This window comes from Clinocottus analis, unplaced genomic scaffold, assembly GCF_023055335.1.
Source record: "Clinocottus analis isolate CAN_PGR_092001 unplaced genomic scaffold, fCliAna1.0.p SCAF_6, whole genome shotgun sequence".
NCBI lineage: Eukaryota > Metazoa > Chordata > Actinopteri > Perciformes > Cottidae > Clinocottus > Clinocottus analis.
The window spans coordinates 7,040,600-7,057,506 of record NW_027176218.1 but is presented as its reverse complement, the minus strand read 5'-3'; the positions used below and the strand labels follow the sequence as shown (position 1 = coordinate 7,057,506).

Here is a 16,907-nt window from a genome sequence, read left to right as displayed (position 1 = left end):
CACGCTTGATGTGTAAAGGACTTAAGAGTAGACAGACAGGTCTAGAGGCTCTACAGGTGGGCACCATCTCAATAACTGGAGTTTCCTTTAAGTCAGAGCCACATCATGAAAAAAGGCTCCAGTGTTCCAACGTTTCATTACCAATTAATAAACACAATAAAATAAGAATTAAATAAAATAGAAATAAATTAAAATACACATTTTCAACAGAAGTATAATAAAACAAGTGAACGCAATATTGGAGAAGATGTTCAGCATGTTGCCACTGGCCGGATGTCCAAGCACGCTCATCTGTCTCTGCTGCCAATTCTGTAAAAGCTTTTCTCTTTAATAAATCCTCTCTACTGCCTTCTCCAACGGCACTGTCAGCTCCAGAAAATATAGAACGTGCTGTGCTGTTGACCACAACCTAAGATCTGGTCTTACGAGCTATACCCTGAGGGACTATAAGCTGTTTTCTGTTTAATTAGTTTCCAGTCTCTTCCTGCCTTTAACTGCCCTGCAGCTTAGTATTCATCAAATCAACAATATTGCAGAGCAGTGTTCAGAGAACAACCTAAAACACAAGAGATGATTGTTAAATTAAAAAAAAGGAGGCAAAGACACACACCCCTTACTACATCAATGGAGCTGGAGGTGGAGCAAGTGAACAGTTGGTCATCACACAACTCCATCCTGGTGAAAAAGATCATAAGCGGCTGTATTTTTGATGGCAACATATTGTTAACTTTTATATTGCAGGAATAGAAAGCATCCTCACTAGAACCGTTACAAACTGGTGATGGAAGTGCACGGCACAGATCAGGAGGGCTCTTTGCTACCCATCTCGCTAGCATCAATGTTTTGGTGACAAGAGGTGCCTGCGAAAGAGCCAAAGGGATATTAAAAGACAATACCACCCGAGGCACAGCCTGTTCACTCTGCTTCCGTCTAGCACGAGGTACCGAAGTATCAGCTGCCGTACCACAAGACCTCTGAGCAGCTTCTTTCCTCCGGCTGTGAGACTCCTCAATTCATCCTCCACCCTCCAGATAGAATTTGTTTTGTTTTCTTTGTCTATTTTTGTGTGTATGGGGGTGGCTGGAGCTAATGGAGAGTAGTCGTCCTGTAACCACAAGGCAGCCGGTTCGATCCCCGGTCTCCCCGTAGTTTGCATGTCGACGTGTGAGCAAGACACTGAACCCCCGGGAGCCTCATGAGGCTGCCTACTGCTCCTTACTTACTAAGGATGGGAGAATACATTTTCCCTTTTGGGACTAATAAGGGATTTAAAATAAAAACAGGTTTTTCTTATGTAGCAAAATGGCACTACAACGTTCACTTCGTTGGGCAACCCTCTTGTCCAGTGACAATGAATGCACCTTGTAATCTTGCCTGTTCAAAATTGCTTGCTGCCTGACTTCACAAACAAAATAAATCCCATTTTGTTTCCTTTTTGCATTCAGTGAGTTTGCTTGTAAGTGCTCGCTCTTAAAGAATGCCACTCGACACTAGCTGATGTCTAAGAGCAGGTGAATTAGAAGTCACTTTCAGTCTGCATCAGACTCGTCTGGTGTCTCGATATCCAGCTGACAGGTTTCAGAGATGTTCTCATGTAAAGGAACACATGGGCTTGTTCTGTATTGTATCTTCCTCTCCTGCAGAGAGAGGTTATTTTTGTGTTTCTGTACACTGATGCTGGGTCCATTTATACTTTGTTGTATATTTTACTTAAGAGAAATACATAGTTTTTTTTGATTGTTTTTACAAAATAGCTAGGCAGACTTTTTACAGGTGTGAACTTATTTAGATTCAAGCAGGCGCCAGACTGACCAGTGAGACAATCAGTTAAGTCAAGATTGCATCAGTCTGCCTATATAAGGAGCCAAGCCGCCCGGCTGATTCTGGTCTTTGGCAGAAGATTTTTCCCTTGCTCACTGGGAATAATGGACAGCTGACTTCTCTTACACTTCTCTCATGTGCTTTTCATTTAGAATTCATTAAAAATTGAAAGGCAAAATCAGTGTCATCCGCTCCTTCAAAATGTTACTGCAGTTATTTCATACCAGCCATGTCTTTAAATAAACCATCACAGAAGTGTCTCCTCGGTTCTTCAGTGATCGCTAAATACATTTTCAAGCCCTTTTTTTTACTGTCTAGATTTAACACTAGGAGAGACAGACAGTAACTGCTAGAAAACTCGTACCTTTGCGTCGGGTAGCAATGTGGCGTGTAGTAAAAAGCACACAACATACTCATATTTACCAGTACATGGGCTTTTAGGTTGGCAATGTTGCTGTTGGGTCAGTTGGTGGGTCAATTTGGCCGCTGCTTTCATCCAGACTTAAATACCTCCACTATCTCTGAGATATTGTACAGACCTTTACCAAGACATTTGGTATGGGCAGTCATGTCTTGAATAATAAAAGAGATAAATAGTGTACTTTTTACTCCACTACATCTCAAAGGTAAATATTGTATTTTTCCCTCCACGACATTTCTCTTTCTCTTCTCAGACTGATCAGGCAGAAGAGGAGTGATAGACCAGGGGACACTCCTCACGCTCACAGCATGGTTTTCTCTTTAAAGGCTAGCATTTTTATCGTATTTTATTCTGCGCAGAGTGAGGTGAAAGCGCTCCCAAAAGTAAGTGTGCACACACGCACGTGTGCACTCATTTGTGCTTGATTGATTTCCCCTCATAGTCATGCTCGACTCGGTCCGCAGAGCCCTGAAGCTTCGCTCCCGCTGCTGCTCAAAGTGTTGTTGTCTTGGTTATTCAAAGTTAGTTCGTATTGAGCGTTTGGTGTGTGGCTGCGTGTCCACATTTCTTCAACTTACACACTGAACTTGGATATCGAGCAAGAGTGTAAAGTTCATTGGATGAACTGTCCGAGAGATACGGCACACAGACAGAAAAAGAGACTAAATACCAGCATGTCGGTGTTGTCGTTGAGCGAATGTTTGCATGCTGGTGTTAGCATTTAGCTTAGTACAGCCTAGCATGGCCGTACAGTCTTGTTTTGTATGTAAATCGACACAAATGGTGAGTCAAAATGTGTCTTTACAAAATAGCTGCTCTCTTTTATTTTTGGATTTCTGACACCACTGTTTAATTTGAGGCACATTTACAGCACTTACATGGAAAATAGAACAATCATCTCCGCGACAGCTGTACAGCCCTCTATTACAGTGTTGGGTTTGATAAGTGCTATCCTGAGTATATTCTTTTTTTGACTTGAAATTCCCCGTCTAATACATTTGCTGCCAATCAAGGTATTATAATGTACCACACAACACTTATCTTTTAACACAGTAGGCTCAAGTCAAAACTTTTATATATTTCTGCAAAAGCAAACAAGTTAAATCTTGGAACATTAGTGCAGCCCTTGTTATTGTTTTTAGATCATCCAGTGAGGTAAATCTTTAGCCATGCACATGTGAAATGGGGATGTAAATGGTAGGCAGAAAGTGTATTTAGTTGTGTTGAGTCTGCTGCCGCTGGGACATTTCACCATGAAACTAAAACTGAGCTGTGAATAAATCTCTCAAGTTAATCTCTCAAAAGCTCGGAGGAAGATAGAGTGAACTGTGGGAAATCATAATGGACCAAAAGGCGGTTAAAAAAAAGAAGAATAGAAATAGCAAGAGCTGTGAAGATTTATTTTTAATAAGCATGCTTTATTTGTGGGATTTGGAGACTAATCGAAAAATAGCAAAGATCATATTTCATGTATAAATAACATCTGCCATAAATAACAACCTGCTCATTACAAAGACAATGACAACACCCAATGCAATAATGATTTGCTGCGTTTGAGACACTTGGACCGAAGATTGCAAGACCGCAAGACGCGCAGTGAGATACGTGTTCATAAAAACAGCAATAACATTATGAGTCATTCCGTATATTTCCATCCACGGACTCAAACCGCCTCATACCAATTACCTTGAAAACCTTAATGCCACAGTCTCCATCAGTGATAAAAAAACAACAACAACCGTTGCAGATAGCTGAAAGTAGGCCCAGGAGGAAGGCATGGGAAATGAAAATGTTGGAGCGAGTGTTTCGATACACTTCCAAAAGGCCCTGATTGCTCAACAGAATTCATGGTCTCTGACCTGGTCGCATCATCTCCAGGTCACAAAACTGCTGCGAGTGGAAATGCCAGACGTTTTCTCCTTCACAATGGCTCAGCGCCTGTGTACCCGCTCGGGGTCAAGAAATCTCCCGGCTGACATTTTGGTGGTGTAGGTGGAAGATAAATTAGATGACACGTCTCCCGGTTTCACCATTAACATTTACGCAGTCGTATTACAAACGAATGTTAATTGCTTTGATTATTTCATCGACGGTGTTTCATTTGTCCCCGTCAATAAGGAAATCAACACGGTGAGGCGGTTTGTTGCACTGATCCCTCCAAGTCGATTATAATGACTGCATGCGTTTGGCTTCGGCAGTCTCGTTGAACCAAATGCAACCACATGCAACAAAGGTGCTGGTATATCCATCAGAGTGACATGTCCGACCTCCCTCACAACCACAACTTACCGCTGTCTGATGAGGAGGGCTGTGTCAAAGAACTCCCGTGACTTTCTAATACTGACATTCTGACATGTTCACCCACTTCACACAGCAAGAAGCCAGCTGTGCGGAGGCGAGAAAGTTAGCTGGGTTTGAACTTTTTCAAGCGTTTTTTTGTTCCATTTGTTATACAGATATTTGTGCTAATTGACTGAGAACACTATGACTGCCTTCCAGGGGAGACTCTCTGTGCCTGTTATAACTATCCCTCCGTGATCTGATTCTGGATACTGTCCATATTTAGGAGACTATTACAGAAGATGGATGTCACAGGAGTGACGGCTAATGAACTCAATCATTCTCACTCTCACCCGGAACAAAACTAGTGAAACACAACTAACCCTCAGAGACGTGATTAAGCTCATATGACATGCGCACACGCTGAAACGCCGTGTTCTTGGCAATCAGGTTTATGGCTTATCAATAGTTCTCGACCTGTGATATGTCGGTTTGACCATCCACAAGTATCGCACTATGATACCGTGCCTCTGCATTTAATAAACCCAGTGAGAAAATGCAGTGAAGTTAAAAGATGAAAAGAGTTCTTTCCTCTGGTGAGCAGTGAGCAACCTTGAAATACTAAGAGACACAACGTCAGAGGTGGGAGAGATCAGAAGCTCCATCTGAAGAGGAAAGTGCAGGATGATTAGAGGTAAGAACTGCTTCAGTTTATCTACGCCCACTGAGGCCATAAGGGAGTCCCAAATGACAGCTAGAAGGAGCTAAAAGTAAAGAAATAAATGAGCATAAATGAAAAGTCTCTGTGTTGAGACAATTTAATTAAGCGTATCTGAATATCCCCCGTGGAATAACTCCAACGCAGTTAGCACTCCAACAAAGACAGTGATCTTTTGCATGTAATAGCCACTGTAGATCATCAAAGCATCATTTAGCAATTGTGTATTTAAAGCCACATGAAGATGCAATTACAAGACGTGATCAAAATAAATTGAAATCAAATGATAACCAGCAGTGAAAGGGGAACTTTATAAGCTTAAACTTCCAAGTCGTGTAGGGGTTTGTCACTTTGCTACAATGTGCTACATTTAATGGTTTTACCCAATTTCAAAAGAAAAGTAATGAGTTTGGAAGATGGTATTTTTCCACACTGCATTCTGTCAGAGGCTACACAAAACGTTTCAGCTCTATAGCTTTTCTTCATCAAGGAATAAGGGTCTGAGGTTGTTTGATGTTGCTTATATATGGTTCATTGATCAGTCATGTGACCTACAAATCCTGCCGCTTCCTTGAAATAGTTATACAGGGATTGAGAAGGTATTTTACACAACAACAGGGGGAGATTAAGGCATGTTGTATTTTATATATTTGAAAATATCTTTCAGTTTGAGATGGTTAAATGAGGCTATGAATACATCTATAATCTGCCGTTTTGTTCTCAAAGAGCAGGAATCCTTTGAGAACAATATTTAAGTTAAAGGATGCATGTTGTTAAGGTAATGAAATTAGTATGAAATTGTTATCCATCAACGTTAAGAGACAGAAGATATTTCAGACTTTGCTTTAAACAAAATACCTTTTAAAAATAAGGTTGAATGTGTTCATAATTTCCTGCATTGCTCCAGAAAATCAATTTTTTTTATCCGCTGATGGTGTTGAGATGTTTTTAATATATTTATATTGGATGTTTTAGTTTGGGTTGTGAAATGTGTTTTGATGTTGTGTTGCATTCACATTGCTTTGCATCTAACTGTGTAGACTCCCAAAGTCTGTAAACTAAACACCAATTTCCTGTCTGACCCTGAACCTGTACTCTGACCCTCCTGCAGAGGGGCCAAACGAAAAGAGCAGAGCAGACAAATGAATAATAATAGGAAAGATACTGCAGATATTCTAAGAGACAGAGGGAGGTTGGTAGTGGGGGTATATATGGGATGATGATGATGGAGGAAGAGGAGGAGGAGGAGACAGGCAGGCACCATACAGCTTACAATTGTGTGAAACAGATACTGCTGCTATTTCCTCCTGATCTTAATGTGCTGACTTGTCAATAGTTGAATTGTAACACTATTAAATAACAGACAGTAAGACACAAATAGATGTAAAATATAACTGGGTGCCATTGAAATGCTTAAATTTGAATGGCCCTGTGCACTCAGGGTGCTTTAAGTATGCATTTAGACATAATACATTTCCATTATACACTTTAATCCAATGAGACTGAGCACAGATTCAGTTTTTTGCACATTGGTTTTTATCGGTGCTGGCTGACGGACAGATACGGAGATGGAGTCGCTCATGAAAGTCATGAGGCCTTTTTTTTTATGTTGAACAGTGGAAAGAAAATGGATTTGCCTGGGGAAAGAAGAGGGAAAAAATATGGGCATGTCACTCAACAATAGGCCCATCACTACTTCCGTCTCAGATTTCCATGGACCTTGCCAAGCCTGGCAGGTGACGACTGGGTGAGACATGTGAGACTCCCCGCTCACCTGAGCTCACCGACTGTTGCCATGCCAACAGAGGACGTGGCCTCAAGGCATAACGGGGTGTGTGTATAGATTTGTGCCGACCCCTGGCAATACTTGGATAGGCAGTGTGGTGTCAGTCTTATAGAGTTTCACATCAGACATACACACTGTGCTGCATCCTTGACAAGACATAAATACAGGAGTGTGATGTCAGTCATAGGCTGAACAGAACAGCATCCATCCTAAGTACGGCCAATTTCTGGTTTATTTTGGCTTTTTCCACTCTGAAGTGATTATTGAATTCAAGTATTCAGAGTGTCTGCTATTGTTGTTATTTTCTTTTTGTATTCCAACCAGATCGGTTTCTAAAATCTAATGACACAAACAAGACTTGCATACTCTGAGCCCACATGCTTGGATTAGAAACCATTCAATACTCAGATTCAAAAGGGCTTTTTTTTCATTCAAATGACAGTGTTTCAGATGTTTGGGAGCTTATGAATGACTCTATCACAAAATAAAAGTAATATTCAACCAAAGAAAAAAATGACGCCTGAAAAATGACACCCAAATAAAAGATTATGACTCTTTTATGAGTGATTAATCATTCGGGACAACAATGAAGATCTAAGGCATGAGCAATAACAGGTGTGGCTACAGAGGCAGTAACTGTTGGTTACATCATAGTTTAGTTTTTTTTTAATCAAAATTGTTGATAATACAAAAGAACACATAATGACAGCGTATTACTTGTGGATGGATACATAAAGATGGAGCAGACAGAACTTCTTTTGCTCTGCTGCTAGACTACGAATATATGTCCAACTCATTTCACAGGAGTTTGTAGTTTTAATACTTTGCATCAACTTAAAGGTTGTCTATACGGGATTCAGAGCAATATTAAATCAGCAAACAACTATTAGACATCGTGGAGTAATGTAGGAACAAGTCCCTAATCCCAGAAATGAGTTAGCATTGGGTGTTGCACTCTCGCCGTCTTTAGGACCACTGGAGCCCCCCTTTTGATGGCCCGGATAAAATAATCTCCTTTTTTTTTTTTAGCAATGGACCTTAATCCCCTTGAATAGTAACCATTTCTCATCCATCTTTCCTGTGGTTGGTGCAGTTTACTGCACAACAACTCCGTGTCATCTCAGTTTTGGAGCTTGGCCCAGCGAGTGCAATTACTGACAGTGGCAAGCGAGTCGCATCGCACAAGCAATTCGAGGCCAAGCACCCGGCGGGGGTGAGGGCAGCAGCAAGCGATCGCCACTGGGAAGTTGACGGGCTGAGAATACCACAGTGGCAATCAGTCAGGAGACGCCTCCATTGACTCACAGTCAACTGGGACTGGGCCAAATTTACTGGGAAAACCCACAGGAGGCTGACAAAGAGGTTGTGCCCCCTCAGCGAGTGCACACCCAGTAATGTTTTTCGACAAGAAACCTCTCAATGGAAAAATCCCATTGGGATTTTGTAGAAGGAACCAGCGCAATGCTAACTTCCGGATTGATCTACAAAAATACATTGTACCTGCACAACCCTATCTGAACTCCTCTGTGCTGAATTGACATAGCCAGCCGGCTGTGCATGCCATTCAGTGAACTCCAAAATATATGGACATGGAAATCTTTGAAAAACCCAAAATGTAATATAACATTAAACGCTGTTCTGAAGGTATTTGCAAATTCTATATTATTGTATATTTATCTGGATTAAAAACTAAATAAGTCAATCCCACTGCAGGATAAAAAAAAAATGGTTCACATATTTTCCAACTTTAAATGACCAAATTTACACATTGTATTATATTGATGTTACTTTTTATTATTAATGATGAATAATGTAAGAATATTTTACTTGAGTTTAACAAAAAAAAAGAGTAAAGACAATTCGCTGCTACCTGGATTGGGAAATACAGTTGCAATACAGAATGTTAGATTCTGGGGAAAAAAAACAGTGCCTTCAGAACAGTTAAGATAAGATTGCAGGATGAATAGTTTCCAGAATATTGGACACTGTGACTCAAATGCAATGGCAATAATACGTGAGACACACACACTGGGGATGTGAAGACAGCTGGTTGTCTTGCTGGTTGAATATAAATGTAACATTTTACATGCTAAGTGACTCGAATCAGTGGTTTCAAATGACCTCAACCCAGAAGGTAATGGTCGTCTCAGGGCTGGTTTTCCATGGAAGAATGCAAATTGAATTGGCTACCGTTCTCAGCCCAGGAGCAACAGCACTGCACAGCCACTATTACTTCCACAAGAAAAGAAGAGGCTTTAATGTTCAGTGGCCTACATTAAGGGGCTGCAAAGTCTGCCTGATACCTAATACGACCTAACACAAGGTCAACGGCCAATCAAAAAGCTAGCACTTAGAAGAGGGACATTTTGTAGCATCAAGAAGGCAGTTTAAGTGGAAGGCTTGCTGTTTCATAATCTCTGATCTTGGTAATTTCATGCCATTCCACCCCTGAAAACACTGAGGGTAAAAGCATGCAATCTTATGGAGGGGGCTGCAAATGACACTCACATTGACCCAATTTACTGTACTGTTCCATATGAATTGACTGCAGAAAGACATTTCCTGTATGAACAAACGTGATTCATGCAAGACTTGTCTCAATAGTTGGTTAAGTCTATGTTTGAAAGCACTAGTGGAAAGGAACAATATATTACCGTAAATCAACGGATTACTAGAGGTTTACTGTCGTTGTAATTCAACGGCTTTTCAGCTGCAAGGCAAAGCCATATATCCTCAGAGTAATTTATCACTGTACACCGCCTTGCTGTCATTCGGGATTTGTTTCTTTGCGTATCCCTCGGAGACGGAAATACCTAAGTGCATTTTACCACATCAGCTGGAAGTATAGGTATCCTTTTTATGTGAGGATGTTTTGACAAGTCGACACTTGGGCTGTTAACCGGAGGATATGAGACTCAGTGGATCCATAATTAAGAGAAGACCCTGTCGCTTGATTTAATGATGCTCCATTATTAGCCAAGCCGTCAATACTTCATCACATACATTTTAATAATGATCTAACACATTGTTCTCTGCCAACATACAATAAGCCCCTTATAGCTCATTATATTTAATGGTAGTCTGGAGACGTTTGTAAGAGACAAGCAGAGTTTGAGAGACCACTGGATGGACAGGGAGAGAATATAATTATCCTGACGTTAAAGCACCCCCATCTCCCCTCCCAGACACGTCTCGCAGTCTGCCTTCATGTGCCAGCTGGGGAAAAAGAAAAAACATTCTGACTACCTTTGGATCATGTGGCTGCTGGTGTGACATTGTTGCCATGGTTAACTGGTGCACCTGGGTGGATTCAAATCTCGGACACGCCACATAAGTCTCTCACAAGAGGAAGCAGACATTTGGGTGAAAAGTAGTTTTGTTTGGTGAAAACATAATTACAGGCGTTGATTAGACCTCGCTCTTTACAAAGCTCTGCCCCATGAGCTTTCTGGTATTCAGTACATTTGCCACTGTTGATCCTACTGAACTGGAAGCTACTGAATTAGCTAACAAGTTTGGATCCACGTTGATCATTGGCCAGCTGTCCCTGAACCACTGGCATGCTGGGGCTGTACCAATCATCCAGAGGGGTTTATGTAAACACCACTTTGATCCCCTCAATGACGTCAACCATACAGACCCCCAGTCAGAATAAATGAGCCTTAGTTCGCTAACTGTAGCAATCTGTGAGGCTGAAAGTAGTTTGTACCAAAGGCAGTGTTTGTTGTCAGTAAAGCTCACATGCGGGGGCAGTGAGAGTTCAAAGTTAGCAGAACAACTGTCACCTGACACACAGGTGTTTCTGTTGTTTCCATTGAAACTCAAACAAGAGATATAAAGGCTTCATGCAACGCAGGCTTTACTTTGCTTTCAAAACTTTGACCTTTATTACTATAAAAAGACAACAGACAAAGAACAAATGAAAACAGTATACAATCATGTTTTTATTGGTATGCACTGATAAATGGCATCATATGTTAAAAACTACTTATTTGTTCTTTGACAATCTTCAATGAATTTAAAATCCTGGAACAAAACAAATCTGCTGTTTGGAATGTGTAATGGAAATGAATGTATTGGTACTGGAGCTGAATGCATAATGAATGTATGGTCCAGTATTATTATGATATAAATCTAAACATAATCACATTTGAGGATTTTTGTAAAAAAGTAGAGCATTATACGCCGTTTATAACTATCATCACCGAGAACCACATATTTGAATGAGTAAATGGTTTTTACATTTAAAAAAGGCACAGCGCTTTCATGTATTCTGTACATTTCCATCACAACTGACATGAGTGCATTGCATGGTTTACAACTCAAACAGATCACAGATGGCCAGGTGTGTTTTAGACACAGACAAGGCTGGGTACAGAGGGTCAGTAAATCTGTGCTTGTAGGAATGCATTAAAGCTAGACTGCCCCCTGGTGTCACATTGAAGAATGATAAAATGCCCTCCTCAAAGTCAAGGAACACTCCTACCCTCTGCACCCCGTCGCAATCCAGAGGAACCGCCACCTTGTTATGCAGCGCTTCCACCTTCTTTCTGTCACAGGCCAGGCACCAGGAATACGAGTTGAAGCCCAGACGAGAGTTGTCCTTTTGGCCTTTTCTCTCAATCTGACCCTCACACAGCCCCACCTTCCAACGGCCCTCATCCACAGACACATTCACCTCCCAGTAACAGCGACCCTCCTCCAGGGAACAGGAGGCCAGGACCTGTGGAAAGGAGCTGAATCGAGCGTCGTGATCTGTGTAGGCCTGCTGAACTTCGCTGTAGGTCACTTTTCTGTTGTTATCAGACAGCTGCAGCTTGGGATGGGCAGTATCTGCATCCAAGCAGGGGGCTGAACCATCTGTACACAGGAAAGGGAATTAAAGAAGAATTTAGATGAGAGGATCAAGACTAATTAAATATACCACAATTGGGCCTACTCAATGCATTTAGTCCATTGGTTAATTAGCTGCGATTCATCACTGTACAGGTGTTGGTACCAACAAAAAAAAAGCATGTCTCACACAGCAATCTGTAGAGGTCCCTGTGTTTGCCTGGCACAGTGATGACGACTGTGTCCAGACGTTTCTCAGTCCAACTCTGCAGACACTTTAGCCGGGCTCGATCCACTTCCTCTGGAGTTTTGAAGTGGTCCACACATCTCCCAATGTTACTAGTCATGGTGAAGAAAAGCACAGGAGAGCATAAAGATGTAAGACTATGAAACTTAATTATTCCTTAATGACCTCTAAAGGAGGCATGCAAGTTGAACAGTTGCGCATAAAAAAACAAATAAAGCATTACCATTAACATTTTAGCAATCGTAGCAAGATTGGTTAAAGCTTCTGTGAAAGAAGCACATTAACACATTGTACATTGACTCTAAAAGACTGCAGTTGTTATTTTTAATATGCCCGGCAACAGCACATCTCCATTTATTCATACTATAAGTGGAGCAGAAAATAGCTTATTAATAAAAGTGTTATTCATACTTGTATTTGAGTTGAAACCATTAAAAGGTTCAACAAAATAAAAACAAAGGCTTTTTTCTCACGGTCCTCTGGTTGTATCCAGCTCGGCAGAAAGCTTAGTTTTATTTTGCCCATGTTTTAAAATATCAATCTTTATCAATACTCTTGTCCATAATGCTAGATAATATGACCCTGAACATCAGCACCAAAAAAAATAATTAAAAAAATCATAATCCAACAAACATTGAGATTGGCGGCCGAGACTGATCTTAAAACCTCAACATTAAGTTCTGAAAGGCTAAAGGAAAAAGAATATGGTGGAATAGACTTTGTAGGCCAGTAATGATTATTTTCTTTTCATACAGGCTGTGACTCTATACTTTGATGGGAGAACACTTAGCTATTGACATGTTCAACAAATAAACTCTTTACATGTGACCAGATAAAAGTTAAGAGGAAATCACTTACAGTTGGGCTGCCTTGTTGTATTCCTTTCAGAAGAAAAAGAAGAAGATTCCTTGTGTTAGTGTTCATAAGTTGTTAAAGCCAAGTAGATTTTTACACATATTTCTCCATTATCTAACACACCATAATGAAGAGCTGGTCCTGAATGCGTTTGTCCCCTTTGGCATCAGCCAAACCCTCCAGTGTGTGGAGTCCCTGCTGAATGGATTGTAGGGAGCTCTGGAGGTGGCTGAGTTTCTCCTCTAGTCCCCCCAGAACTCGGGTTTCCTCCTTCATCACACATTGAAGAGCTGATTGCTCCTCGTGCTCCAGGGCCTCTCTGATGGCTGTGTACTGCTGCTGCACTCCTGCTCGTGCCTCGCTTAAAGCCACCTGGACAGACAATGTCCAATCAACGTTATGTACTGCAATACTCTCAATTTCACTAAGGCTCTTCTCGTTGCAGTTGGAGAACTAACTCAACCCACGGAAAAGAAATGTGAAAAACTGAATTTTTAAGATTAAGATTGAAGATGTTTTTTCAAGCAGTATGAGAATCAAACAAACTTTAAATAGTACAACATCTAAACATTGCGAATGAATTTTATAAATCTGGAATGTGTAACCATTTCCTCAACTCATAATACAATTTAAGATGTACTATGGAAATCACCACGAGTAATCTTATAAATAAGGATTCATCGTATGACGAGGACAAGTCTACCAATTTAAATTTGCTGCATTTGAGTAAGTTAAAAATATTAATTTACCCACAAAACTATACTCTCAATGCAATATTGTAAATTCAACCCCTTTAAAGCATGCAAATAAAGTCTCAGCATCTATAAAAAAAAAACATATACATAATCTTGGGTCAGAATCTTGTAATTCTGAGCACCCTAAATGCCTGCATCATCTAGTGAGAACTATAGAGCAAAATATCTTACACTGAAGGTCTGTTTCTTCTGTGCGAGTTCGGTCACCCTGTCCTTCACTTTCTGTTCCGTCTCCTGCAGTTGCCTGATTTCTTCTTTTAGGTTTACCTGAGGAGGGAGATCATTTATGATTGTTATGGCTAAATTTACAGCGATCTCAACTTGGACCACAATCACTGCACATTTACAGTATGTGAGGTGCTGCAAGGTCATCACTTACCCTGAGCTCTCTCTCTGCCTCCCTAATGCTGATGCAGATGTGGTCGCGGTGCGAGCCAATGACAGTACACACTGTGCACACACACTCTTCACACTGCCGACAGTAGATACGGTTTATCTCCTGGTGCTCTTGACACCTCCAGGGAGAGAAATCCTCCATGGGAGGAACCAAAGTATGATTCTGGAAGACGGAGGATTCCAGGTGGGGACGCAGGTGCTCTGTACACATGGAAGCGCCACACACCAGACAGGTCTTGACAGCGGACTGATACCTTGTTTTAGGGCAGTAATGGCAGGGCACAGGTCTGGCATTTTTGTTCTCTGAGCCCGGGAAGATGCCAACACGACTTGGAAATCCTGTGGCATTGGCGGGATACTTGGTGGATGTCAGGGGAGACTTTCTGCCATGCTGTACAGGAGACTGACCTTTATCTGGAGTAGAAACTCCAGGAAAGGAATTATATTTGGCAGATGTGGCAGGTTTCATTGATGATGCATGACTTCCTGTCACGTGTGTATCTTTCTTTGGAGTTGCAGGAGCATCACATATATCTACTTCATTCGAGGTGTCAGAGTCCTCTTTTGAGATTATTTCTACTGATTTAGGCTGGTGCTGCTGGATTGAGATGTCTGGTTGCACATCACTTGCAGGCACTGGCTTGCTCTCAGAGTTATCACTGGAGGACAGGGCATCACCACGCTCAGACATTGTGGATCCTGGGGGCCCTGTTTTCTTGGATGTCTCAACACTTGTAGACTGCCAGGATTCATCCGAGGAAGAAGTGGAAGGAGTCTCGGGATCATTGGACTGCTTACGTGGAGACTCACCAGTTGATCGTTTTGTGTCAGGTTGCTCTGAAACAGGTGTGCTGGCTTTTCTTTTCCCGAGAAGTCGGCTAAGGGAGGGCCTCCGCAACATGGAATCAAATGTATTTTGTTCATTATTACCCGATGTCCCTTTAAAATAGAAAACAAACAAAGCAAAACTGGTTTTAGGGAGGGTTGACTCAACACTTTTAAAAGCAATACTAAAAAAAAAAAAACGCCTACAACTCGCTTCCACTTTCCACCGAGTTCCACTTTGATCAATTCAAGCAAGCCACGATCTAGATGCACTTTATAAGATCGGCATCAACACTAAAGCAAAAACTGGATATTGGATGTATGCTTACCTTACAATTGGTATTCAACTTAAAATGAATGTCAGTGTATTTGTGATTGTGGAAAACACATTGCATAAAAAGAATCAAAGTCTGAAAGAGCCATGCCGATTTATGTTAAAAACAAGAAAAGTTCATAAGCAAATATATTTCGTCAAAAACTTGCTTGAGAATTTTTTTTTTAGAGATTAGACTGAGCCTTTGACCTCTAAAATCAGTTGCTAATTAAATCGGAACATTACAACCATTAAACTAAAATCACACAAGAGCGTGTGCATTGTAAACATGTGATTTTAACTTCCTCTAAACGTCACGGGTGTGGTTCGATCGGCATTTTCCGGTGAGGAAGTCAAGACTATTGGTTATATTTCTAGAGTGCCCAAATTATACTATATCGTTAGATAGATAGCTAGCTAATAGTAGCTAGTTATCTAGCTAGGTAATCACTTTAGGAAACGTCAGCATTAGCAACTAACTTAAATTAAAGCACGATATATTTAGCACGAACAAGTTATTGTTCCTGGTCAGTTTAAATTAACTAACAATAGCTTAAGTTAAAGAAACATAGCTGGAGGCGAGAGACCACTACTGTCATGTTAGCTAAGTTAGCTAAAGTGTAACGCTTCACCCCGCTTCACCCTCCACACCCCCTCAACGTGGCTGTAGCGTCAACTGTCACGTTACCTGCAGCGCCGAGAGGCTGAGCCCAGCGACGTGTGTTATCAAACGGCAGAGTCTGGTACACTGTTGTACACCTCCACTCCGGACAGTGGTACGGGCCGTTCGGGGAAACGCTCCACAAGTCCCCGAGACACCGTTGGCAGAACCGGTGGTTACATTTCAGGGTGACGGGGTCCCGGGTCAGCTCGTTGCACAGAGGACACCTCGCTGGGGTGTCCAACGTCGCTCCCATTTTGTTTTGTCTGATGTCTAGCTGCTGTTATCCGCGATGTCAAACAGCAAGGGCGGGGCTACATGTTTGAATCTCGCTCCGCCCTCTGCCCCCGGCAGTGGATGTTTTAAAGGTACAGTACGTAGTGCAAGTAGTGCAAGTTGAAGTAGCAATAATATAGCAATACACAACTAAAGTACAAGTATATCAAAAGTACAATACTTGGTCATACGTAGCCTATTGGTTTCTGTTTGTAATATTAACATATAATGAAGTAAAAGTCGCAAAATCACAATTTAAAAAACGTGTGTACACGCTTATTGCAAATCCACAAATCAATTTCAGTACAGACTCCCTCTTTTGTTCATTTTATTGCATGTTTTAGAGTTGGACAAGTCATGCCTTATCATTCAGTGCAGAGATGACGGTGACCTTGAAGAAATCCCATCATAGCTTTGCTAGACGTTGACCTCTTTAGTGTCTAATCAGCAGCGATATCTGAACACACCTGGGTAAATGTGCTGAGCCTTTTTCCATAATAATGCTTCATATTTTTGAAGTATCGTTGTTAAATAAATGTAGCTGAATAAAAAGTGTAATGTGTACCTTTTAAAAAGCAGTTCAGCAGTAAAAAGTCACAAAACCTGGAAGTAACTTACTAAATTACTTCAAATTGCCCTGAATTACAGTTCAGAACAGATGAACTATACCTGGTATCGCTTCAATGCTACACATTACAGCAGTCAACTTTTTTTTCTCCG

At 41.2% G+C, this 16,907-nt stretch overlaps 1 protein-coding gene across 2 annotated transcripts; it reads right to left on the bottom strand.

Annotated features, from left to right (window-relative positions):
- Positions 1-10,950: 10,950 nt before the first annotated feature.
- Positions 10,951-16,168, bottom strand: si:dkey-29p10.4 (tripartite motif-containing protein 14). 2 transcript variants are annotated; one of them, XM_068602216.1, is made up of 7 exons: positions 15,939-16,168; positions 14,096-15,051; positions 13,888-13,983; positions 13,085-13,333; positions 12,965-12,987; positions 12,050-12,198; positions 10,951-11,886 (listed from the first exon to the last, which is right to left on the bottom strand). In XM_068602216.1, exons 1-7 carry the CDS (start codon positions 16,165-16,167, stop codon positions 11,342-11,344), a joined length of 2,247 nt encoding a protein of 748 aa, XP_068458317.1. In that variant the 5' UTR covers position 16,168; the 3' UTR covers positions 10,951-11,341. The 2 variants fall into 2 exon arrangements, with proteins under 2 accessions (XP_068458317.1, XP_068458318.1); XM_068602217.1 differs by lacking the exon at positions 15,939-16,168 and adding an exon at positions 15,267-15,878.
- Between the last annotated feature and the right edge of the window lie 739 nt (positions 16,169-16,907).

Bases quoted from the DNA above. Each gene is read 5' to 3' on its own strand.
- si:dkey-29p10.4 (XM_068602216.1), bottom strand. From the start codon at position 16,167: ATGGGAGCGACGTTGGACACCCCAGCGAGGTGTCCTCTGTGCAACGAG. The intron at 15,052-15,938 runs GTAACGTGACAG...TCTATTTTAAAG, and splicing joins TCAGCCTCTCGGCGCTGCAG to GGACATCGGGTAATAATGAA. The intron at 13,984-14,095 runs GTAAGTGATGAC...CTCCCTCCTCAG, and splicing joins AGGCAGAGAGAGAGCTCAGG to GTAAACCTAAAAGAAGAAAT.